A 25069-nucleotide genomic window follows, 5' to 3' on the forward strand; every position below is an offset into this window, starting at 1 on the left:
ATATGAAAACGACATAGCACTTCCAAACTAACTTTGCTTTTTTCTTAAGGCGGACCAAGTTCTAGAGGCTCCCCCATGAGTGGGGTCTGCCAAGAGATAAACTAAGGCAAGGCTTCCCTCCACAAATAAGGAGGCTGTTTCGAACCCATGACCTGGTGACTAAGTGAGACAGCTCTCACCACTGGAGGAGGTCTGTCTTTCAATTTCGCTTTTTTCTAAAAGGAAAAAAGAAAATATAGAACTTATCCCAATTTATGTTTATGCTTGTGTTTCATTCTCATAGGGAGTTGAAGGCTTAATAAGCTCTTGAGCTCAAAATCCATTTTGCATTATGTCACAGATCTGAGGATTGATGGTAATTGTTGATAGAATCACCAGCCATAACCTAAGTAACCAATAGATGAAATACCACATTAATTTGTTCATAGAAAATAATTTATTTTAAGGAAACATGCATTCAAATTGGGAAAATGAAGACTTCCTAATATTTACTACAGTACGTTATGGCTGCAGACAGTAATGCTGTGCTCTTTACAGTACATATGAACACACTACAATATCAGCATAGGTAATTTTCAGTAGATAGCTATACCTAATTTCCCACACCATTTTGTTGGTTCATACATATACTTTTTTTTTCCTCGAACACGCATGTTCATACATATACTAATATGACAATATGCAGGTGTGATGCTATGCAAGTGCACTGACAAAGGAAGTAGGTTCAGGAGGGCTGGGGACTGCAGCTGCTTCATCAAGCATTTGTGTCACCTTCAGCATTGTAGGTCTCATAGTTGGGTCCTCCTGAAGACACCACAATGCCACTGCAACAAACCTTTCCACGTTCTTCAAATCAGAAATTGCTTCTTCATCACCCTCCACCAGAAAATCAATTCTGCCACACCTATAACAGTCGTTTGCCCAGTCAGTCAGTATTTTTTGATCCTCATCTGTGGCCTCCAATTCAACATTCCGCCGACAACAAACAAGCTCCAACAGGATGACCCCAAAGCTGTAAACATCCACCTTGGCAGTGATACCGATGTTCTTAAACCACTCAGGAGCAACATATCCTCGTGTACCCCGAATACCTGTATTTGTTTGTGTCTGGTTGGTTCGGAGCAGTTTGGCTAAGCCGAAGTCAGAGATCTTTGCTGTGAAGTTGCCATCGAGAAGGATGTTCTGGGACTTTATGTCACAGTGGATAATCTGTGTGCTGCATTCCTCATGTAAGTATAGCAGCCCCCTTGCCACCCCAAGAGCAAGCTGGGCTCGAATATTCCACTGAAGCTTGGCATCACCAAATAGAAATCTGTTGAGTGACCCATTGGTCATGAATTCATACACTAACAGTCTTTCTTTTCCTTCGTTGCAGAATCCTAGCAACCTGACCAAGTTCTTGTGGTGTGTCCGTCCAATAGTTTGGACCTCAATGGTGAACTCCTTTTCTGTTTCATGCTCAAGCTTGTCGATCTTTTTGACAGCAATGTGGGTACTGAGATCATCTTGTAGCTGGCCCTTGTACACAATACCAGAAGCACCAGTGCCAATCACTTTCTGGAAACCACCGGTTGCCTTCTCAAGCTCAGCATAAGTGAAGGCTTTCAGGGGCAATCCTATACTGTTTGATGACTGCATAGCTGGGACTTCCTTTATCGTGATGGTACAGTAAGTACCAAAGAGTATTATGGAGATCAGCAGAAGGTTGACCAAGACAGAGCTTCCCAAGAACAATGAACTTCCAATGATCCAGTTCTTCTTGTCTTTCTTCCATTTGTTGGAATCGACGATCTCCGACTGCGTGCCGTTGTCCTTTCGTACCTTGATATAGACTGTCCTCTGCACACCATCCGCCATTTGGCCGTTTGACAAAGGCATCTTCTTCTTCCAACATGTATTGTCTTCATCATGGAACACAGCAAGGGCACAGAAACAATCTGTCAGACAGAGTTGCTGACACTGATCCTTAGTTATGGGGCTATACTGCTCATAGTCAGACAGTGGCCAGTCAACATGGCTCATCGGTATGACCTTAAACTGCATCAGGGCCGCTGCTTCATCCAAGTCGCAACTTTGTGGCTGGAAGTCTGGCTTGCAGCCTTTGTACTTCCTCTCATCATCAATAAATGAGTACTGCTCGGGGCACTTGCAGGTACTCTGGTTGTTTGCGCCATTCCATGTGCAATAGCTGTTAAAACCGCAAATACCGCTTCCAACGTTTGTTAGCTGTGCTCCACAGATATTTGGGGGCTTGAAGTCCACTACTGACCATGCCTGATTACTCTGGTTGCTGTTCTTCTTTGGGTACATATACTGTCGGAAAACGCCATCGGGGTCAAGTGTGGCACGAAGGTAGTAGTCTGCTATGGAGCTGACCACCCAAGATGTGATTTCACTTCTGTTGCCGATATATATCACGCCAGACGCATCGAACACCAGATTGGTGGTGTTCACATCCATGGACCAGTACGGATCATATTCGTAACCAGAGGGCACAGCAACGGTATAAAGAGACGCACCAGTACTTTGCAGGCCGAGGAGGAACCGGCCATTGGAATAGTCTGTGGGGATGATCCGACTGCGGAGGCTCATTCCAGTGGTGAGGACCTGAGTGGGCAGGATGGTATCTGTAGGGTATTTGAAGCTCTCCCATAGGGCAGAGCCATCTGCAGCAGCCAGCACAAAGTTTCCAGAATCGAGCATGGCAGCGTAGGATGCGCCCACGACTTGGGGATTCCATACCTCTGTGCCGGCGGAGTCCTGGAGCGAGAGCGCCCCATTGGAGTTGAGCTGGAGGCGTGAGCCGGATGGAGCTTGCACCGGCGCTGGATCCGGGTCGTTGGTCTTGGCATACCAAGTCACTGTAAGGTTGCCGATCTTGTTGAACCAGACGGCGAGCAGGTAGAAAGAGGTGTTACCCTCGATGGGCTGGAAGCCAAACGCGAAGTCGCCAGATGGGGAGAGCCAAGAGGTGGTAGGCCCTTGGGGCGTCAAGGAGGAACCTTGGGTGAAGTTCTGTTGAGCTTGAAGAGGAGTGGTAGAGGACGACAGCAGCAGCAGCAGCAGCAGCAAGGGGAAGAGAAGGGGAGCTGCCATCAGTTCTTTTGGTATGGCTCTCAGTTCCTGCGTCTGATGGCGAACATATGCATCTCTTTGTTTCGTGAGTCTTCGTTGACTCCACATGACTATAAGCAGCAGCTTTGAACTGGTCAATTACGACAATTGGCTACCCCACGCCCACGCGCATGGGTCCTTGTCTGTGACTACTCCGTGCTGTCTGTATAAAGACAACTGGTTCATGTGATTGGTTAAGCAGTCCGGGTTTTCGGCGTGCTGGCAAGTGGCATAGTTCTACAGAAGAGAATACTTTTTTTTTTGGTTATATTGACTGTTGCGTGAAGACAGGTGCACAATGACTTACCGTGAGGGTCAGGCTTAGTTCTTAATTTTGAATTTTCAGTAGCGACCAAATTTGGAACAGAGGGGGTTGGAATTGTATATGAGAAAATTTCGGTCACTTGTGGCCAGTTTCCGTTAAAGGACTGGTGCATTGTTTTCTGAATTTTCTCTACGACATATACTCTCTTTAAAGAAGTACGTATTTTTTCAAGGTTGACGAATTTTCGTCGAGAGGAGCAAGAAGGTTGCGCGTTCGCCTATTTGCGCTCTCTGGATGCTCCTCTCCCCCCACTAGTATACAAAAAGAGAAATAGATACAAACACAAGGTCTCAAACCTTGTTATAGAATTTTTGCTTCAAAGAAAAGAAATATCATATAAATTCAGTTTACAGATAAAAAATAAAAAAGAAAGCATTGCCTTTTTTCGTATATCTTGTATTTATCGTACTTTTGCTCTGGGGAGTCTCTTTCTCTTTTAACAAATATCTGAAACTTTAGATTAAGAATTGGTGGAATACTAGGCAATCCGAAACTTTCTTAACTGATATTCAAGCTATAGATGTCAAAATGGACGGGCCGTACCAGCCTGGCCCGAACACGGCTAGACCCGATACGGATTAGGACTGTGCTGGCCCGGCCTAGATTAGCTAGCGGACCGTGCCGTGCCGGTCCACGGGCCCCCAAACGAGGCCTAAGCACGGCCTGTTAGGTTAATAATCGTGCCGGACCGGCCCACGTCCGACGGACCTAACAGGCCCATAACAATATATGACGTTTAAATGATAAAAATATTCTAAAAGTATGTATTTTTAGGGTTTAAACCATATTTATTAGCTCTAAACATTTATTTACACCCATATAACCAACAAAAACACATGTTTCTTGTGTTATACTCTATATTAAGTATAATATATGTATTTATATGAACAAATAAAAAAAATAAATCGGGCCGTTCCCGGTCCGTTGGACATCTATACCTCTCGCTCTCTCACTTCCGGCTCCAAGTGTATATCTTACGTGCCTTTTTTGCTCGGTTGAATCTGTCTTTAGTGATTGATTGCTACTTAATTGGATCGTTCTGTTGAAATTTCAGTCCGTTCTGGGTCGTGAATTATACATTGTATCAAGGCTGCCGATTTTTTTTGTATTTTTGAAAACATTTTTTCGGCATTTTTTGTTGCCACGTAATGTTGTCAGGTGTTAAATCCTGGTGTAGTTTGAGATTTATGTCTTCAAATATGATCTTGTTCAATTATTAACCCCTTTATTTAAGACCAGCTGTCTCTGTGTAGGCCCTTATTACATCTAGCACATGTAACTTCACCGATTTGTTCAGTGAATCCATATGTGAATCTATTTAGGTCTAGTTCGTTTTGCTCTCAATCTATATGGATTATGTGAGACTGAGTGAGTTTCAATCCCAAATAAATCAAAATCTTTAATATTTTTTTAATCTCATCCAATCTAAATGAATAATCGAACAAGACCTTATATGACAAATTTATCAGCACAACAGTTTTCTTGTGGGGGCTTTGCTTGGCTGTAGGGATGGCAGCGGGTCGGGTAAAGTGCGGGTAAGCCATTTACCCGTCCGCCAATATATCCGCGCCTCTAGTGTTTACCCGTGCCCGTGAGAGCTTGTGGGTAAAATTTTTAACCCGTGCTCGTACCCGCAGGATATCCGCGGATATCGAGCAACCCGTTACCCGCCAGAAAATACCATACGAGTATGTGGTCATGTTCATTTCACCAAGAGCATGGACAACTTGACAGACATAATATAATGGCAAGGAACATAGTTCAAACTGGGCGCCAGAAAATAACATACTGGGAGATTTAGGAATTGAGGAATCGAGGGCGAATGGGCGACTGGGCTGTGGCGTGTGTGCCGGTGGCATGGGGATATTTTGATGGGCTAGTAAATTAAGCGGGTAACGGGTAATACCCACGGGCGAAATTTTTTATCCGCCAATTACCCGCGGGTGAAAATGTTGCCCGTATCCTTACTCGTGGGCGAGATTTCTTACCCGTATCCATGCCTATCGGGTACGAAACCCACGGATACCCGTGCCCGCGGACAGAATTGCCATCCCTACTTGGCTGCACGTTGGTCCTAGGAGGCTAGGACACTGATAAATCATGATGACAAATGGCTGATATACCTTCAAGTTCATGGACTGAGATCCTCTACGGTCAACTGTAGAGGTTGCATGGTGAGTCGGGTGGCAAGTTTACACTATTAAGTTGCATGTGTCAACCACTATAACCCAAAAACTTAAGCTGACAAGAGGAGATAGATAATTCACTTATATTATATTCTAATATACACTACCTAAAATTCTTTTTCTCTAAGCATTGTAATAAATCCTGAAATTTTACAAAATGCTGCCATGTTATTTTCGCATTGATGTGATCTTCTTTTTCAGCCCCCCCCAAATGTACTGGAATGAAGCTAAGGATACCATGGTCATGGTCCTTTCCCATTCATACAGTGTCCTAGAGACAAGACCAGTCTCAGAGCCTCGTGGGCCCAACATCGAACATAACAGTGCTCCACAAACAGTGCCAATTCTGTATTAGTACAACCCTTGTGCAGTGGTGAAAGCTCACTGAGTCACAGTCATGGGTGTTGGCGTCGATCCAGGCGCCAATCACTGCGATGAGATCCGGTGACGGTGGTCTTTGAGGAGGCGCGGACGGTCCGCGACCAAGGGCTGGACGGTCCGCGCGTGCGCAAGGGCGGCGGAGTTCACCAGTGGCGCTTGAATCTCGCTCCCGGTAGGGACCCCGTCGGGGAGGAGAGATCCTAGGCTTTGTCTTAGAATCGGCAGACCATCCAAGACGCCTTTAATCAATGTAGAACTGAAGAGAGGTGAAGATTTAGCGAGAAGAATCTAATTTACTATCTACTCCTAGGGCAAAAGGTAAAGAATAGAGGATAATTTGATTAATTGATTCGATTGATGGTTTTCCAATCGGTTGTAGTCCTCCATATATATAGAGGGGGAGGTCTGGACCAAGCCGTCTCTCGAGCTAATTCCACGGATTTAGCTAACAAATCCCTCAAGAAACTCGAAACCCTAACTGGCTCTGCGCGCGCGGACGGTCAGTGCCACAACGGCGGACCGTCCGGACCGTGGACCGTCCGGCCTCAGGTCCGGACCGTCCACCTGGTCATTTTCGTAATGAAGGGTCGATGATGTTTGGTAAATCGACCAAGACAGATGAGAAGAAAGACACAGGAGCAACCAACAGTAGTTAACCCGAAATACTCCATGCCCCGATGGTGTCCACCAGGTCTAACACGGTCTCAAAAGCGCAAATTGCAGTGCCTGAGAACATAGGAGAGCAGAGAAAAGGAGGCAGAGGAAATATTTAATGATACACATCCGCAATACCCAACACCACAAAAGAGATGGAGAGCAAAGGCCACCAAAGCAACTCAAGCGACCACGAAGACAGAAGGCGAAACAACATCTATGTAGCTCTCTATAGATACGACGGACCGTCCGGCTCCAGCAGCCGGACAGTTCGAGCACAGAGCGGACCATTCGACCCCTAAGTCCGGACCGTTCGCACCTTACTAGGAAACCTCAGACGACGCGCCAACACCTATGGACGAAGGTAACATCGAGGAGGCTGACATACTGGGAGAAGATCTGGTCGACTACGGAGCCTCACCTGAGCACGCAGAAAAGGTAAGGGGATGGCGAGCTGATCAGGAATACTATGACTTAGCGGCGTTGGAGGTGAAAGTCCAATCAAGGCCCTTATAAGATTTTAAATGTCAATATCATCCTATCATGTAGCAAGACGCTTAGAGAAGTCGATGTTGTCACATTGAGTTGATTCCATCCTGCACCAGTGCTTTTGGTTCGCTCATTTTCCCCAGAAGGCAGGGGCATGTGTTGAGCACCATTTGTGGCATTGGGCACGGCCGGACGGTCCGGCCATAGGTGTGGATGGTCTGTGATAGGATTAGATCAGGCGGTTAAACTCCTATCTCCTCACGTGTTTAAACCTCTAATCTCGCGGGAGCTGTTGGAGAATGCCTAGGAACGGGCCTAGGCCTCCCCTTATATATTTGAAGGGGTACGACCGATTGGAACACCAATAATCGATCAAACAATCAATATATCTTCTGTTCTTTACATTTTGCCCTAGGAATAGACAGTAATGTAGCATTCTTCCTCTAATCTTCACCTCTCTATGGCTCTACGTTGTTTAGAGGCATCTTGGGTGGTCTGTCGATCCCAAGACAAACCCTAGGATCTGTCCTCCTCGAAGGGGTCCCTCCCGGGAGCGAGGTCTAGGTGTTGTTGGCGAACTTCGTCGCCTCTGCGCACGCGTGGACCATCCAACCATCAGGTGCAGACCGTCTAGCTCGTCGGCAAAAACCCTAGCCTCTACGCCAGGTCACGGATCGTCCGGCCCTCGGTCGTGGATTATCCATGCTTCCGTAGAGAGCACCGCCACCGGTACACATCACAGTGATTGACGCCTAGATCAGCGCCAACAACGTGACTCTATAGTTTGTACCAAAAAAGAGAACAGAGATCAGGACAAGGATCACCAAGACATACATTCCCAGAAGCAATGGTCCTCAGTTATTGTAACGACCTGAATTTGGGGGTAGAATTTTTTCTTCTTTTCTCTCACCAAATTCGGGCGTTACTCTCTTTTCTCTTCCTGTTTCGCTCCTTCTTCCTAATTTCAAACCAGTATAGTGACAGGTGCCCGTGTCATGTATAAACCAAAACCTAACTGTCATGGGTGTTGCATCATGCCGAAGCGCATTTCTTTGTCTCATGTTGCGTGTTCGTCTCGTTCTGTTTTGGATTTTTGTTCGCGATTGGAGTCCGTTTAATGGTCATGCGTGTTGTGGGTTTCGATCCGCGATGTGACCCAGCCCGGCCAAGCCCGGTCCGGCCCGGCCCACGCGCCCCTGGCGCCCCCCTCCCCCCAGATCCGTTTGGCTCATTTGATTTCTCCCGCGCAGTAACCTCCCTCTCCTTCTTCCACCTCTCTCTCTCCCCGTGGTGCCCTAGGGTTTGGAGTCGAGATCGCCGGAGTTTGGATCCCCGGAGGTGAGTTTTTCCCCTCCCATTCCCTTTCCTCTCTCTCTCCTCCCCCTCCCCTTCTTCTTCCCCCACGTGGCCTCCCTGACTGCGCGCGTCCCGCGCCCTGGCCGCGCCGCCGCCCCGGTGAGCCCCCTCGTCCGCGCCCGCGCGACCCCCCCCCCCCTCCGCGCCCGCGCCCGGCGGCCCTCCCTGCCCGCGCGCGCCCTCCCTCCCCCACGCGCGCTCGGCCTCGGTGAGCCCCGCCCCCGCCCTGCCCCGGCGAGCCCTCCCCGCGCTCGGCCGCACCGCGCCCTCCCTCCCCGTGCCCTCCCCTGCCCCGGCGAGCCGTGCCCCGGCAAGCCCTCCCCCGGCCGCGCCCCCCAGCGAGCCCCTCCCCGCCCGCGCCCTCGCGCGCGCCGTCGCACCCTCGACCGCGCCCTTGCCCGAACCTGTGCCTTGGCAGCCTCGCGCCACGCGTGCCTGCACGATTCGCGTGCCTTCGGCACGCGCAGCATGCTCTCGCGCGTACGACCGTAATCGTACTGCACTTAACCTCGTTTTAATCTACTTTAATCTGTTTAGTTGACGTGCTGCGTCGCGCGATGATTCTTTTAATTTATATTTATCAATGTGCTGCGTCGCGCGCTTCGTCGCGCGACGATCCATTTTAATTTCAGGTTGTTTAATGTGTGACATCACGTGTCCAGTCGCGCGATGTTCCACTTTAAACTCAACCCTGTTGGCGTATGCCATCGTGCGTTTCGCCGCGTGATGCTCAACGTCTCTTTATAATTAATGCAAGTGTCTCGTTGTGCGCTCGGTCGCGCGACGAGTCGTTGATTTCTTAATTCGATTTAAAGTGTTGTGTCGTACGTCTCGCCGTGCGACCCCTCCTTTTCATTCATCTTTATCTATCTATAACGATTAAAACATGAAACATGACTGTATTTTATACTAAACGTAGTATCCAAACTAATGCCCTTCGGTTAAGCGAGTGGTTCAATTTATAATTACGTAACGTGATCGTTTCTCGACTGTCTTTTTCTCTTTCTTTCTTAACCGTAGTTGTGAGCCCGCGTGAAACGTCTGTTTACTTACTGCATTCTATTGTATGGTGTATTGTTCTTTTGTATTAAATGTGTGGATGTATGTATGTTTGCGCTCGCATAGAGAACGATCTGGTTGAGGAGCCCGAAGAACTCGCAGGAGAAGCCCCTGAGCAGCAGTCGGTTGGTGGAGGCAAGTGTCCCTTGACCTATCTCTGTCCTATACATTCTTTAATTCACCTCCCGCATTACACAGTTATACCTAAGGATTGACTAGCTTTTGTTATCCATGTCCTTGTTTACCTATCTGGGTTGGATTATTATTGCTTAGTCCTATGCTATTGCTCAACTCTAATCAATGAACATGATGAGAATTATCAATGATATGTTGTTTTCCCCTATTTTATTATGATGTTATACTTGTGGTCTTCAAGGGGGCTCGAGCGGTTTCTCGAGTGCCTCTCCGTAAGGACCTGTTCCTTGGATGACCGCCCGGGAAAACACTGCAACCATGAGGGTGGAATGGGGTGCCCTTAGCTGAATAATTAGAGGATCCGGGGTGTAGTTCGCTTAGTCGTCGTGCCGTCAATGGGGCTCGGTGTATGCGGCTCGCTCTGCCAAGCTTGGGTTCGCCCCCTTGGGGAGGAGTGCGGTGCATTTAGGAAACCTAACGGGCGGCTACAGCCCCTGGGAATCTTTGTAAAGGCTACGTAGTGATACCTTGCTGGGCCACCTAGGTAGTGGCCAATGGGGAGTAGCTCTCTCCGGGCAGAAAGGGAATCACGGCTTGTGGGTAAAGTGCACAACCTCTGTAGAGTGTTTGAAAACTGATATATCAGCCGTGCTCGCGGTTATGAGCGGCCAAGGGAGCTCCAGTGATTAGTGGTACTTGATCAGAGATGTTCGGATTTGCAGGTGGCAATGAGATTGATGGTTCTTGGTTTTGACTCTGGTAATGGTAAGTGGTACTCTTTCCGTTTGGAAAGGAGTACGTTTGGGTTAATAACGTGGGCTAAATCTCAAACTTGGCTTTCTCTACTAGTAACAATAATAATCTGACCAACTAAAAGCAACTGCTTGACTTACCCCCACATAAAGCTAGTCCACTACATCCAAATAGGATACTTGCTAAGTATGTTGATGTGTACTCACCCTTGCTCTACACACCAACCCCCCATCCCCAGGTTGTCAGCATTGCAACCACTGCTCAGGAGAAGATGAAGCCGTGGAAGGAGACCACCAGGAGTTCCAAGATTATGATGAGTTCTAGGCGTGGGTTAGCGGCAACCCCCAGTCGGCTGCCTGTGAAGGTCGCGTTTATCTACGTTTTTTCCGCACTTTGATTTATTATAAAGACTATGTGGATGTCTCAGACATATGATGTAATCGACTATTATTCCCCTTTTTATATTACTATTTGAGCACTGTGTGATGATGTCCATGTTATGTAACTGCTGTGTACGTGAATTGCTGATCCTGGCACGTACATGGTTCGCATTCGGTTTGCCTTCTAAAACCGGGTGTGACATAGGTGGTATCAGAGCCATGATGACTGTAGGACCGCTAACCTAGAGTAGAATGGTCGTTCTAAGGATTATAGACCTCTATCCTTGCCTTGACTTTGGTATCCCTTCAAAAGTTGGTCATATCGACCAAACCTATGTTCTACTATATATTATACCTTGCTGAAAATTGTGTTTTATTCTAATCCTTCATTTATTTATGGTTTACTTGCTGGTCATACTAGTTCTGTTCTCACTCTTATGCTTGCGGTGTCTTTTGTAGATGGCTCGTCTTAGACACACTGCACGGAAGTCTTTCATCCCCTTCTTACCCTCTCGTCTCGCGGAGCGTCCGCTTCACCGTCCTGTGACCGGTCAGTCCAGCCACTTGGAGAGGCTGCACCACCGCCTGCATGAGGAGCAGGAGCGTCGACGACAGGAGCAGCAGGGCTCTTCTTTCTCGCTCCAGCAGGAGATAGAGTCTGTGAGGAGCTGCTCCCCTGTGTTTCCCCTGGAGGCGCCCCCTGCACCACCACTAGACGCCCCAGCCCCTGGAGTAGCTGCTGGTGGAGACCCAGACGATGGAGGTGGCGACAGCAGCTCGAGCCACGACACCGACTTTTCTGCCGACCAGGAGCCGGAAGGATGGGTTGCTCGACCCATCACTCGCGACGCTGCTCGAGGGTGTCACTTACACGATGCGCTCGACACCCTGCTACGTCGGGCACTTGACCGGCGTACTTGGTCTATCGAGTATCACTGTGTGGTCTTCCAGCACAGTCGTGGGGTCTACCCGGACCGCTAGGAGGCGACCTGCTTGGTGCGCCGTCTGGAGAACAATCTCTGGGGTGCTGAGGTCTACTCAGAGCATTATTCTATCTCTGAGCGGGACTCGGCTGAGGCGGCCATGCAAGATGCCACACAGCGTGCGCTTTCGCACTACTGCTCAGTTTTCGGCGGGGTAGCCGAAGGTCTCAACCTGAAGTATTACCCCTGCCGTCCATCTGGCAGCACAGGAGGCGTGATTGTTTCACCTGTCGGTGAGGACAATCCTAGGTTGAGCAGCACAGTTAACCTAGCCGCCGTGCTAAACACGGAGCTGGACCATGCACTAGACGAGCTGAGTAGGGCTCGTGCTGAGATCGCCCTGCTGCGGGCTGAGCACGCGGAGCATTGTCACCTGGATGATGGTTCCCCCGCTCCCGTCGGGACTCAGCACCCGTACCGCTCACCTCGGCGTGGACACCAGTCTTATGGCAATCCCGACTGCAAGACCAAGATAAACTTAGAACCATAGATCGTCAGAGTCGGATCTTGTAATTAATACGAAAATATATACATAGAAGCTATAGTCTTAGCGTTAGTCTCGCTCTTAGTCAGTCTTAGACATGATAGTTTGCTTATCCTGTGCATTTATGTTTGTCATGATGAACTATGTTTGATTTGGATCTTTGTAATGACTATCACTAGAGTGTGGGTATCCCCTGCATTTTGGTTTACCTGTTATGTTAATGGAGTTAGTTATCTAGTTGGGAAGTCTTTGATTCTACTTTCCTCTTTATCTGAGAAGCTGTGTTGGTCTGTGTTGGAGATCAGTGAAGATGCTCATCTATTCAGTGTTGTGGAGAATTCTATACTATTTTCTTATGCTGCAAGATTTGCAAGATCAGTTCTGATGTGTGGTTGCATTCTGCAGATGTTAGAAAACAGGCGCAGAGGAGGAAGGTGCGCTCAGCAGGAGCAAGCAGCTCAGCAGGATGAGGTACCCCAGCAATAGCAACTGCCGCCCCCGCCCCCGATGTTGATCGAGCAGATGTTCCTGATGCAGACTCAGACAGTGCAAGCCCATCGGTTAGATTCTGGCCGCCATTCAGCAGCAGCAGCAGCAACAACAACAGCTACCACCTCAGCCTTATATGCCTCAGATGCCCAGAGACAAGCGTGCTGAATTCATGAGAGGTCATCCCCCAACGTTTGCTCATTCTTATGACCCCATGGATGCTGAAGACTGGCTGCGCACTGTGGAGCGAGAGTTGCATACCGCTCAGTGTGATGACAGGGAGAAAGTCCTGTATGGTCCCCGTCTGTTGAGAGGAGCAGCCCAGTCATGGTGGGAGTCTTATCTCGCCACCCATGCCAACCCCGACACCATCACCTGGGAAGAATTCAAAGGTAGCTTTCGTCAGTACCATGTTCCTGCAGGTCTAATGACCGTGAAGAAGGAGGAGTTCCTGGCCCTCAAGCAAGGGTCATTGTCTGTCAGTGAGTACCGGGACAGGTTTCTGCAGTTGTCTCGCTATGCTCCTGAAGATGTCAACACCGACGCCAAGAGACAGTATCGTTTCCTGAGAGGCTTGGTTGACCCTCTGCAGTATCAGCTGATGAATCATACCTTCCCGACATTCTAACACTTGATTGATAGAGCAATCATGACAGAGAGGAAGTGCAAGGAGATGGAGGATCGTAAGCGCAAGATCAGTGGACCCCAGCCTGGAAGCAGCAATCGTCCTCGTTTCTCAGGTAATCAACCTCAGCAGTTTAGGCAGAACCAGCGTCCACCTCAGCATCAGCAGTTCCAAAGGCAGTTCCCTCAGCACCAATATCAGAATCGCCAGAACAATCAGTCAGGAGGAGGTCAGTTTCAGAGGCAGAATCAGCAGGCACCTCGTCTTCATGCCCCCGCAACTCAGCAGAACAGTCAAGTAGCCCCAGCTCAGGCTGGAAACAGAGCATGTTTCCACTGTGGAGAGCAAGGCCACTGGGTGATGCAATGTCCGAAGAAGGCAGCCCAGCAGCAGTCAGGCCCCAATGCCCCAGCAAAGCTGAATGTGTCTCAGCCTGGAGCAGGCAACCGCTCTCAGCCACGCTATAATCATGGGAGACTGAACCACTTGGAGGCTGAAGCAGTTCAGGAGACCCCCGGCGTGATAGTAGGTATGTTCCCAGTCGACTCCCATATTGCAGAAGTGTTATTTGATGCTGGAGCAACGCATTCTTTCATTACTGCATCATGGGTAGAAGCACACAATCTTCCGATAACTACCATGTCAACCCCCATTCAAATTGACTCAGCCGGTGGTAGAATTCGAGCCGATAGCATTTGTTTGAATGTAAGTGTGGAAATAAGGGGGATAGTGTTTCCCGCTAATCTCATAGTAATGGGTATTCAGGGAATAGATGTCATCCTCGGGATGAATTGGCTAGATAAGTATCAGGCAGTTATCAGTTGTGATAAGAGGACAATCAAGTTGGTGTCCCTACTAGGAGAGGAAGTGGTGACCGAGTTAGTCCCGCCTGAGCCGAAGAAAGGAAGTTGTTATCAGATGGCTGTCGATAGCAGTGAAGCAGACCCAATTGAGAGTATCAAGGTTGTGTCCGAGTTCCCAGATGTGTTTCCAAAGGACTTACCAGGCATGCCACCAGAGCGGAAAGTTGAATTTGCCATAGAGCTCCTTCCTGGCACCGCCCCCATCTTTAAGAGAGCTTACAGAGTATCAGGACAAGAGTTGGTTGAACTTAAGAAGCAGATCGATGAGCTGTCAGAGAAAGGTTACATCTAGCCAAGCACCTCACCTTGGGCCACCCCTGTCCTATTTGTGGAGAAGAAAGATGGCACCAAAAGGATGTGTATCGATTATCGAGCTCTGAATGAGGTCACCATTAAGAACAAGTACCCCTTGCCCAGAATAGAAGATCCGTTCGACCAGTTGAGAGGAGCCAGCGTGTTCTCCAAGATAGATCTGAGGTCAGGTTATCATCAGCTCAGGATCCGACCTTCAGACATTCCGAAGACGACATTCATTACCAAGTATGGGTTGTATGAGTTCACTGTGATGTCTTTCGGTCTAACCAATGCACTAGCATTCTTTATGAACTTGATGAACAGTGTATTCATGGATTATCTTGATAAGTTTGTGGTGGTATTTATTGATGACATTCTGATATATTCACAAAGCGAAGAAGAACATGCAAGTCATTTGAAGATGGTATTGCAGAGATTGCGAGAGCACCAGTTGTATGCAAAGTTGAGCAAGTGCGAGTTCTGGATCAGTGAAGTTCTGTTCCTGGGTCATATAATCAACAAAGAAGGATTGGCTGTGGATCCGAAGAAAGTGACAGACATTCTGAACTGGAAAGCGCCAAAAGATGCTCGAGGAATCAAGAGCTTCATTGGAATGGCCGGATATTATCGGTGATTCATTGAAAGGTTTTCGAAGATTGCGAAACCAATGACAGCTTTGCTAGGCAACAAAGTTGAGTTCAAGTGGACCCAGAAATGTCAAGAGGCCTTTGAAGCGCTGAAAGAGAAGTTGACTACAGCGCCTGTCTTAGTCTTGCCTGATGTGCACAAGCCCTTCTCGGTGTATTGCGATGCTTGTTACACTGGTTTGGGATGTGTGTTGATGCAAGAGGGAAGAGTTGTGGCTTACTCGTCCCGACAGCTAAAGGTTCATGAGAAGAATTACCCAATCCATGACCTAGAGTTGGCAGCAGTGGTTCACGCACTGAAGACATGGAGGCACTATCTGTATGGGCAGAAATGTGATGTTTACACAGACCACAAGAGTCTAAAGTATATATTCACTCAATCAGAGCTGAATATGAGGCAACGAAGATGGTTAGAGCTGATCAAAGAATATGAATTGGAGATTCATTACCATCCAGGCAAAGCGAACGTAGTAGCAGATGTTTTAAGCAGGAAGAGTCAAGTCAATCTGATGGTCACTCGTCCGATGCCTTATGAGTTGGCCAAAGAGTTTGACAGGTTGAGTCTCGGATTTCTGAACAACGCGCGAGGAGTCACAATTGAGTTGGAACCTACCTTGGAGCGGGAAATCAAAGAAGCACAGAAGAATGATGAGAAGATCGGTGAGATCCGGCGACTGATTCTAGATGGCAGAGGCAAAGATTTTCGGAAAGATGCAGAAGGTGTGATATGGTTCAAAGACCGCTTGTGTGTTCCCAATGTCCAGTCTATTCAGGAATTAATTCTCAAGGAAGCTCATGAGACAGCTTATTTGATTCATCCTGGTAGTGAGAAGATGTATCAGGATCTAAAGAAGAAATTATGGTGGTACGGAATGAAGAGGGAAATCGCAGAGCATGTGGCTATGTGTGATAGTTGTCGACGGATCAAGGCAGAGCACCAGAGACCGGCTGGATTGTTGCAACCGTTGCAAATTCCTCAGTGGAAATGGGATGAAATCGGTATGGACTTCATAGTCGGATTGCCTCGCACTCGAGCCAGCTACGATTCCATTTGGGTAGTGGTGGACCGCTTTACCAAGTCAGCCCACTTCATACCTGTCAAGACCAACTATAGCAGTGCAGTATTGGCAGAGTTGTACATGTCTCGGATCGTTTGTCTTCATGGTGTGCCGAAGAAGATAGTGTCAGACAGAGGAACGCAGTTCACCTCTCATTTCTGGCAGCAGTTGCATGAAGCCTTGGGCACATCTGAATTTTAGTTCCGCCTATAATCCGCAGATAGATGGTCAGACCAAAAGGACCAATCAAATCCTTGAAGACATGTTGAGAGTCTGTGCGTTGCAAGATCAGTCCGGAAGGGATAAGAGATTGCCTTATGTAGAGTTTTCCTATAACAACAGTTACCAGGCCAGCTTGAAGATGTCACCATTTCATGCGCTTTATGGAAGGAGTTGTAGAACTCCACTGCAATGGGATCAGCCTGGAGAGAAGCAAGTATTTGGGCCCGACATTCTGCTTGAAGCCGAAGAGAACATCAAGATGGTTCGAGAGAATATCAAGATAGCGCAATCAAGGCAGTGAAGCTATGCAGACACAAGAAGAAGAGAGCTGAGTTTCGAGGTTGGAGATTTTGTCTATCTGAAAGTGTCACTGATCAGAGGAGTCAGAAGGTTCGGAGTCAATGGCAAGCTAGCACCTCGCTACATTGGTCCGTATCAGATTCTCGCAAGGCGTGGAGAAGTGGCCTAACAGCTCAGTCTGCCAGAAAATTTGTCTGATGTGCATGATGTCTTTCATGTGTCTCAGTTGAAGAAATGTCTGCGAGTGCCAGAAGAGCAGTTGCCAGTTGAAGGTCTTGAAGTCCAGGAGGACTTGACCTACATTGAGAAGCCGACGCAAATCCTTGAGACTGCAGACAGAGTCACCCGAAGGAAGACCATCAGAATGTGCAAAGTCAGATGGAATCACCACTCTGAGGAAGAAGAAACCTGGGAGCGTGAAGATGATCTGATGGCTAAATATCCTGAGCTCTTTGCTAGCCAACCCTGAATCTCGAGGACGAGATTCTTTTAAGGGGGATAGGTTTGTAACGCCCTGAATTTGGGGGTAGAATTTTTTCTTCTTTTCTCTCACCAAATTCGGGCGTTACTCTCTTTTCTCTTCCTGTTTCACTCCTTCTTCCTAATTTCAAACCAGTATAGTGACAGGTGTCCGTGTCATGTATGAACCAAAACCTAAGTGTCATGGGTGTTGCATCATGCCGAAGCGCATTTCTTTGTCTGATGTCGCGTGTTTGTCTCATTCTGTTTCGAATTTAGGTTCGCGATTGGAGTCCGTTTAATGGTCGTGCGTGTCGTGGGTTTCGATCCGCGATGTGACCCAGCCCGGCCTAGCCCGGTCCGACCCGGCCTGGCCCGCGCGCCCCTGGCGCCCCTGCCCTCCCCTGGCGCCCACCTCCCCCCAGATCCGTTTGGCTCATTTGATTTCTCCCGCACAGTAACCTCCCACTCCTTCTTCCACCTCTCTCTCTCCCCGTGGTGCCCTAGGGTTTGGAGTCGAGATCGCCGGAGTTTGGATCCCCGGAGGTGAGTTTTTCCCCTCCCATTCCCTTTCCTCTCTCTCCTCCCCCTCCCCTTCTTCCCCCACGCGGCCTCCCTGCCCGCGTGCGTCCCGCGCCCTACCCGCGCCGCCGCCTCGGCCCGCGCCCCAGCGCCCCGGCGAGCCCCCTCGGCCGCGCCCGCACGAACCCCCCCCCCCCCCCCGCGCGCCCGTGCCCGCGCCGCTCCCCTCCCCGGCGGCCGCGCCCAGCGGCCCTCCCTGCCCGCGCGCGCCCTCCCTCCCCCACGCGCGCTCGGCCCCGGCGAGCCCCGCCCTGCCTCGGCGAGCCCTCCCCGCACTCGGTCGCGCCCTCCCTCCCCGCGCCCTCCCCTGCCCCGGCGAGCCGTGCCCCGGCAAGCCCTCCCCTGCCCGCGCCCCCCTGCGAGCCCCTCCCCGCCCGCGTCCCGGCCGCGCCCTCGTCCGTGCGCCCTCGCGCGCGCCGTCGCACCCTCAACCGTGCCATCGCGCGCCCTTGCCCGAACCCGTGCCTCGGCAGCCTCGCGCCACGCGTGCCTGCACGATTCACGTGCCTTCGGCACGCGCAGCGTGCTCTCGCGCGTACGACCGTAATCGTACAACACTTAACCTTGTTTTAATCTACTTTAATCTGTTTAGTCGACGTGCTGCGTCGCGCGCTTCGTCGCGCGACGATTCTTTTAATTTATATTTATCAATGTGCTGTGTTGCGCGCTTCGTCGCGCGACGATCCATTTTAATTTCAGGTTGTTTAATGTGTGACGTCGCGCGTCTAGTCGCGCGGCGTTCCACTTTAAACTCAGCCCTGTTGGCGTATGCCGTCGTGCGTTTCGCCACGCGATGCTCAATATCTCTTTATAATTAATGCAAGTGTCTCGTTGTGCGCTCGGTCGCGCGACGAGTCGTTGATTTCTTAATTCGATTTAAAGTGTTGTGTCATACGTCTCTCCGTGCGACCCCTCTCTTTCATTCATCTTTATCTATCTATAACGATTAAAACATGAAACATGACCGTATTTTATACTAAACGTAGTATCCAAACTAATGCCCTTCGGTTAAGCGAGTGGTTTAATTTATAATTACGTAACGTGATCGTTTCTCGACTGTCTTTTTCTCTTTCTTTCTTAACCGTAGTTGTGAGCCCGCGTGAAACGTCTGTTTACTTACTGCATTCTATTGTATGGTGTATTGTTCTTTTGTATTAAATGTGTGGATGTATGTATGTTTGCGCTCGCATAGAGAACGATCTGGTTGAGGAGCCCGAAGAACTCGTAGGAGAAGCCCCTGAGCAGCAGTCGGTTGGTGGAGGCAAGTGTCCCTTGACCTATTTCTGTCCTATACATTCTTTAATTCACCTCCCGCATTACACAGTTATACCTAAGGATAGACTAGCTTTTGTTATCCATGTCCTTGTTTACCTATCTGGGTTGGATTATTATTGCTTAGTCTTATGCTATTGCTCAACTCTAATCAATGAACATGATGAGAATTATCAATGATATGATGTTTTCCCCTCTTTTATTATGATGTTATACTTGTGGTCTTCAAGGGGGCTCGAGCGGTTTCTCGAGTGCCTCTCCGTAAGAACCTGTTCGTTGGATGACCGCCCGGGAAAACAATGCAACCATGAGGGTGGAATGGGGTGCCCTTAGCTGAATAATTAGAGGATCCGAGGTGTAGTTCGCTTAGCCGTCGTGCCGTCAATGGGGCTCAGTGTATGCGGCTCGCCCTGCCAAGCTTGGGTTCGCCCCCTTGGGGAGGAGTGCGGTGCATTTAGGAAACCTAACGGGTGGCTACAGCCCCGGGGAATCTTTGTAAAGGCTACATAGTGATACCCTACTGGGCCACCTAGGTAGTGGCCAATGGGGAGTAGCTCTCTCCGGGCAGAAAGAGAATCACAGCTTGTGGGTAAAGTGCACAACCTCTGCAGAGTGTTTGAAAACCGATATATCAGCCATGCTCGCGGTTATGAGCGGCCAAGGGAGCTCCAGTGATTAGTGGTACTTGATCAGAGATGTTCGGATTTGCAGGTGTCAATGAGATTGATGGTTCTTGGTTTTGACTCTGGTAATGGTAAGTGGTACTCTTTCCGTTTGGAAAGGAGTACGTTTGGGTTAATAACGTGGGCTAAATCTAAAACTTGGCTTTCTCTACTAATAACAATAATAATCTGACCAACTAAAAGCAACTGCTTGACTTACCCCCACATAAAGCTAGTCCACTACAGCCAAACAGGATACTTGCTGAGTATGTTGATGTGTACTCACCCTTGCTCTACACACCAACCCCCCCATCCCCAGGTTGTCAGCATTGCAACCACTGCTCAGGAGAAGATGAAGCCGTGGAAGGAGACCACCAGGAGTTCCAATATTATGATGAGTTCTAGGCATGGGTTAGCGGCAATCCCCAATCGGCTGCCTGTGAAGGCCGCGTTTATCTATGTTTCTTTTCCGCACTTTGATTTATTGTAAAGACTATGTGGATGTCTCAGACATATGATGTAATCGACTATTATTCCCCTTTTTATATTACTATTTGAGCACTGTGTGATGATGTCCATGTTATGTAACTGCTGTGTACGTGAATTGCTGATCCTGGCACGTACATGGTTCGCATTCGGTTTGCCTTCTAAAATCGGGTGTGACAGTTATGGGGTTGTACTTCTCATAAACAGATAGAGGCCAGTTCACATGGTATATAGTTTCGAACTGGTACTTCACCATGGTAGCCTCTTCATCCAAGTCACAGCTTTGTGGCTGGAAGTCTGGTTTACATCCTCTATACTTCCTTTCCTTGTCAAAAAAATGAGTACTGCTCTAGGCACGTGCAGGTAGGGGCTGTTTACGCCTAAATTGCCATAGCCTAAGGTTAGGCATGCCACACTGCCTTAGTCATGTGTTTGATATCCTCGTAAGCTTAGGATGCCATAGATTCTTTGGCATGATTTCAACAACTCGGCACAAAAAAAAACTCACCACACCTGCCGTGTCCAAATCGAGCGCCGCAAACCCTACGCCACAACCATCGCCGACCTACTAGCCGCTCCTAAAGGTATAGTATGTAGCTGTCTCTCCTCTAAGCTCATGCATGTTTGCTGTCGTTCCCCTGGGTGGCTGTCGTGCCCCAGGTGGTCGCCTGCCCCTGGTTGGCCCCGTGTGCCCCTGGGTGGCCACGTGCCCACACGCCGTGGGTGGCTGCCACACCCCTAGGTGGCTACTGTGCCCCTAGGAGGCCGCGCCCCTAGGTGGCCTGGTCTAGCTTCAACCAAAAGCTTTGGCAGTCCGGAGGAGAAAACCACGACCTTGTCATCTCAACCTAGTTATGACGTCCTCGTTCAGCCAAAGCTCAACCTTGTGGTTAGGCCTTGAACGGACCTTGATGCTAAGAAGACGAAGGGATCTAAGAGAGGCGTGAATGACATGTCTTGTGAGAAAAATACAAGAATACCCCTACCAAATTTCATAGATCTTGTATATAGGAGCTAGGACAATAGTGTAATCTCGCACAAGGGTGTACATCACCATGTCCTTATAAATAGGTGAGCAGTACCCATGCATGGGGATGTTCATTCACGTGCTCTCCACTCCTTCAAAGTGCTTAGCCTTCCAAGACCATATTGTACATTCACCTTTGGGCATCTTAAAAGTGTGCCAAAGGTAGCATTATAACCAACTTTAATTTAATGAATGACTATAAACATGTCTTCTTATATGCTTATTGACACACTTCATTTATTCTCGTCACCCACATCCTTCTCTTCTTGCCTTTCCCTTCATGATGGTACAAGGGAGAAGGTGCTATTGACTTAATTGTACCGCCCTATTTTGGTTTCATGTAGGAGCCTCGACAAATGACCAACAGTTGTCATCCGACTAAAATTTCCTCATGTGATCTTTATCCCCTCTAGCATCTGAAGATAACAATATGTTATATTGGGTGTGACAAAACTAGTCTTTGGCCCATCCTATTATTTCATCCAGATTTGATGATACCTAGAGTAGCGGTCGAGCATACTCATCATCTCAGAGGTTGCTACTGCATCCACAAGAATTCGTCTTTCGAACAAGCTTTTTTTAGATTAGTGAAGTCAATATAGACTATCCACTTTCAAATGGGCTTCTTTACTATTGCCATATTCGCAACCCACTCGGGGTAGACAATTTCTCGTATGAACCCGACATTAAGGTGTCGTGTTGCTTAGATCTTGGAACCTTTAGATCTTTCTTTAGACATTTTCTTAAGCTTTTGCTTTCTCGGCTTGATATTTAGGTCAACATTAAGACTATTCTCGATTATGCTTCAATCAACTCTGCACATATCATTTGCATACTAGGCGAATACATCTTTGCCATGGAACTAGAACTTCAACAAGCCTTCTTATTCCTCAAATAATTAGGCGCCGCAAAGGAGTTTCTAATCAATTATGTCTTCGCACAAGAGCACCTACTTCGACTGATATGTGGCTGCAACTTATTCTTTAATTTGTGGCTATTGTGTTTCTATTTTGGCATCATCTATTGTGAACCTGCGAACACAAGGTTGACTTGTCCCTTGTGGTACGGGTTGATGATGAGGGATTGTCAACGGGTAGCACTCTAGGGTAGTCAGTGGGCTGACCAGAGTGTGAGATTATGCTTTTGCAACCATGTAGGTCGACTTGTGGTGTGCAGGTGTGGAGCACATGAACGATGGTTGATGGCTGAGGTGAAGGTCATGCGGGCTCGTGCTGATGGACCGGGAGCGGTGAAGGGCGAGTGCTGGGTCTTGACTGACATATCAGAGCAGCCAGGTGACCATCCATGGTGGCTGACATCTGGGACAATCACTTGCACGAGGACGTGGTGGAGTGGACCGTGTTGCCGGCGTGGTCGAGGACTAGCGGGACACGCGTCTGATCGTGGAGGACGTGCACGAGGTGTGGTGCTCACTACAGGTTTGGTGGTTTGGGCCTCAAAACCACCTAGCGCTACAGATGGCGGGTTTTGCTGATTTTGGGCCTCAAAATTCGGCGGTGGTGGTTTCGGAGGGAACCGATGGCTATACGTGGCGTGATTGTGGAGGGTGCGTCAAGGCGAAGCAACTCCGTGTGAAGGACATGGTCGTCGAATCGAAAACCTAGGAGTTGGTCCATTTTGCCCCTGGTGGAGTGGATAGGCTCTATGTAAATAGGGGTAGTTTAGGAAGTGATAATAACCCTCTATAAATAGAGGGGAGGGTTGGTTAGTTTAGTATCTCTTGGCTGCCATTTGTTTAGAGCACTCATTCTAGAGCTCCTAGTTTTCTCTCTATGTAGACACCAGTTGAGCCGAGTGATCCGCAGTGATTTTGTACTTCGAATGTGTTCTTGATTTTCAAGTTTAATCAGAGTAAGGGTCGTCGGTCTAGCCCACATGGCTCTTTGGCTTAAAATCTCATTTTGTACCCTTGCTGGAATTTCTGAAGTTTTATAGTCTAGGTTTCTCCCTTTCCCTGATCTTGTGTTTTTGGTGAAAAACTTTGATTCTTTTGAGAAGATTTGGTTTGGGGATTGATTGGTGGTGAGTTGCACTCTTCAAACCACTGCATACACCTAGTTGTTGCAGATTTTGGTCGCGATTTGAGAAAAAATTCAATTTGAACTTGTTCTAGAAAACCTCAATTTCTGGCTGTATTTTTAAATCTGTGGTTGATTCACAAGTCTGATTGAGCTCAAAATTTGGGGAGATCTTGGAAACATATTTTCTCATGTGTGCGTAAAATTTCATCTCAATCGGAGTTCGTTTGGTTTAGTTTTGAATTCAAGAACAAAATTTTGTATTGCTGAAAACACCACTTGTTGACGATAATGTATTGGACCGTTTTGGACTTTTCGGTGTTCGATTTGCGATCGGTTTGTTTTTCTAGTCTCATGTGAGTATTAGGAACATTTTGTAATCATGAGATCACTCGTTCGCTGATGTGTTCATGGTTTGAGCACTTGCTTCATCTCAATTGAAGTGAAGTGTCCATTTTTAGTGTTTGGAAGCAAAATCTGATTGGCTCCCATTTACCCCCTCTGGTTGCCTCACCCTTCCTACAGAACCAAGATATTATGTCCTCCAAAACAACAAAATGGATTTGTGGCCTCTAACACTATGTATTTTGTCTCTTTCATTTACTTAAACACCTTGGAGAAAATGATATATGTTTTCCATTATCCAACAAGATATTATGAACCACGAAGCCTTTAATGACACATGTGATGACCATGGCATCGTTCTGTGGATAGTCCTTTAAGTGAAATTCTTCTTGGGTAAAAGTGATGGGAATGTGAGACCACTTCAATCTGATGGATGGACCTTGCACACCCCACATGTTGTACTCGCCTCTAGATTACTTTTTTCCGTTTCTTATTAGTTGGCTTGAAGCTCGATTCCCCATTATGGGAAATATGTGTTTTGCTAGAGATACCATGTTTTTGGCTTTTCGAGCTTCGGACCCTTCCCTTCTATTGACTTGAAAGATTTGATGTTGTGGTTGGCCAAAAGGGGTTGATCATACTGAAGCAATCTGTGTTTCCCAGTGACTTGATTGTGGATGCACCAAGGCATTTGAAGGCAAAGGGCGTGTATTAGGACCTTGATGTTGGACATATGTGGCACATAGGCTTGTGGGCAGTAAGATGTTGTGTGGCATATTTCTTTTGACTAGCTAGTTCAGATGGCTGTTGTAAGTTCTATCTCCTTTTCAATAGTGATTATGCAATTCTTAGGTATATGACCCATGTTTTCTCCACGAAAGATGCAATACAGTCTTCATGGTTGTGCACTTTATGAATTTCTTCTTCCAAAGGAGCATCCTCCTTTGCTCCCTCAAGTTGCTTTGTTGGGTCTGTACTCTGTAGAGGAATGCTTGAGGATTGAGCCGACCCTTGGGGTTATACATGTCCAAATGGGCCGGGCCGGCAGTGGGCCCGTGACCCGGCATGAGCACGGCCCGGTCCGACTAAAAGCGTGCCTGGGCCGGCCCGGTCCGATAGCCGTGCCGGGCTTGGGCTGGCCGTCTGGCCCGCAGTGCAGGCACGGGCCCGACACGGTTAATTGTAGGCATGGTATCGGCCCGCTTGAGAGACTGATTTTGTAACGGTCAGTCTGATTTTAGCTATAATATTGATGATATGTTATTATATGAGAGTATTCTGAATTGTGATATGTGTATCTAAAATTCTTTGTCTAAGTATGTATCTAAAATTATAAATATAATTAATTGGATCTAAAATAAATTTGAATATTACCTTTAAATTCCGAATTTTGGAGTGTT

At 48.1% G+C, this 25069-nt stretch overlaps 1 protein-coding gene across 1 annotated transcript; it reads right to left on the reverse strand.

The window, feature by feature from the left end:
• Positions 1–386: 386 nt before the first annotated feature.
• LOC103641505 (G-type lectin S-receptor-like serine/threonine-protein kinase LECRK4) lies at positions 387–3228 on the reverse strand. Its single transcript, XM_008664849.4, has one exon. It carries the CDS (start codon positions 3181–3183, stop codon positions 694–696), a length of 2490 nt encoding a protein of 829 aa, XP_008663071.3. The 5' UTR covers positions 3184–3228; the 3' UTR covers positions 387–693.
• Positions 3229–25069: the final 21841 nt, after the last annotated feature.

This window comes from Zea mays, chromosome 10 (genome assembly GCF_902167145.1).
Source record: "Zea mays cultivar B73 chromosome 10, Zm-B73-REFERENCE-NAM-5.0, whole genome shotgun sequence".
NCBI lineage: Eukaryota > Viridiplantae > Streptophyta > Magnoliopsida > Poales > Poaceae > Zea > Zea mays.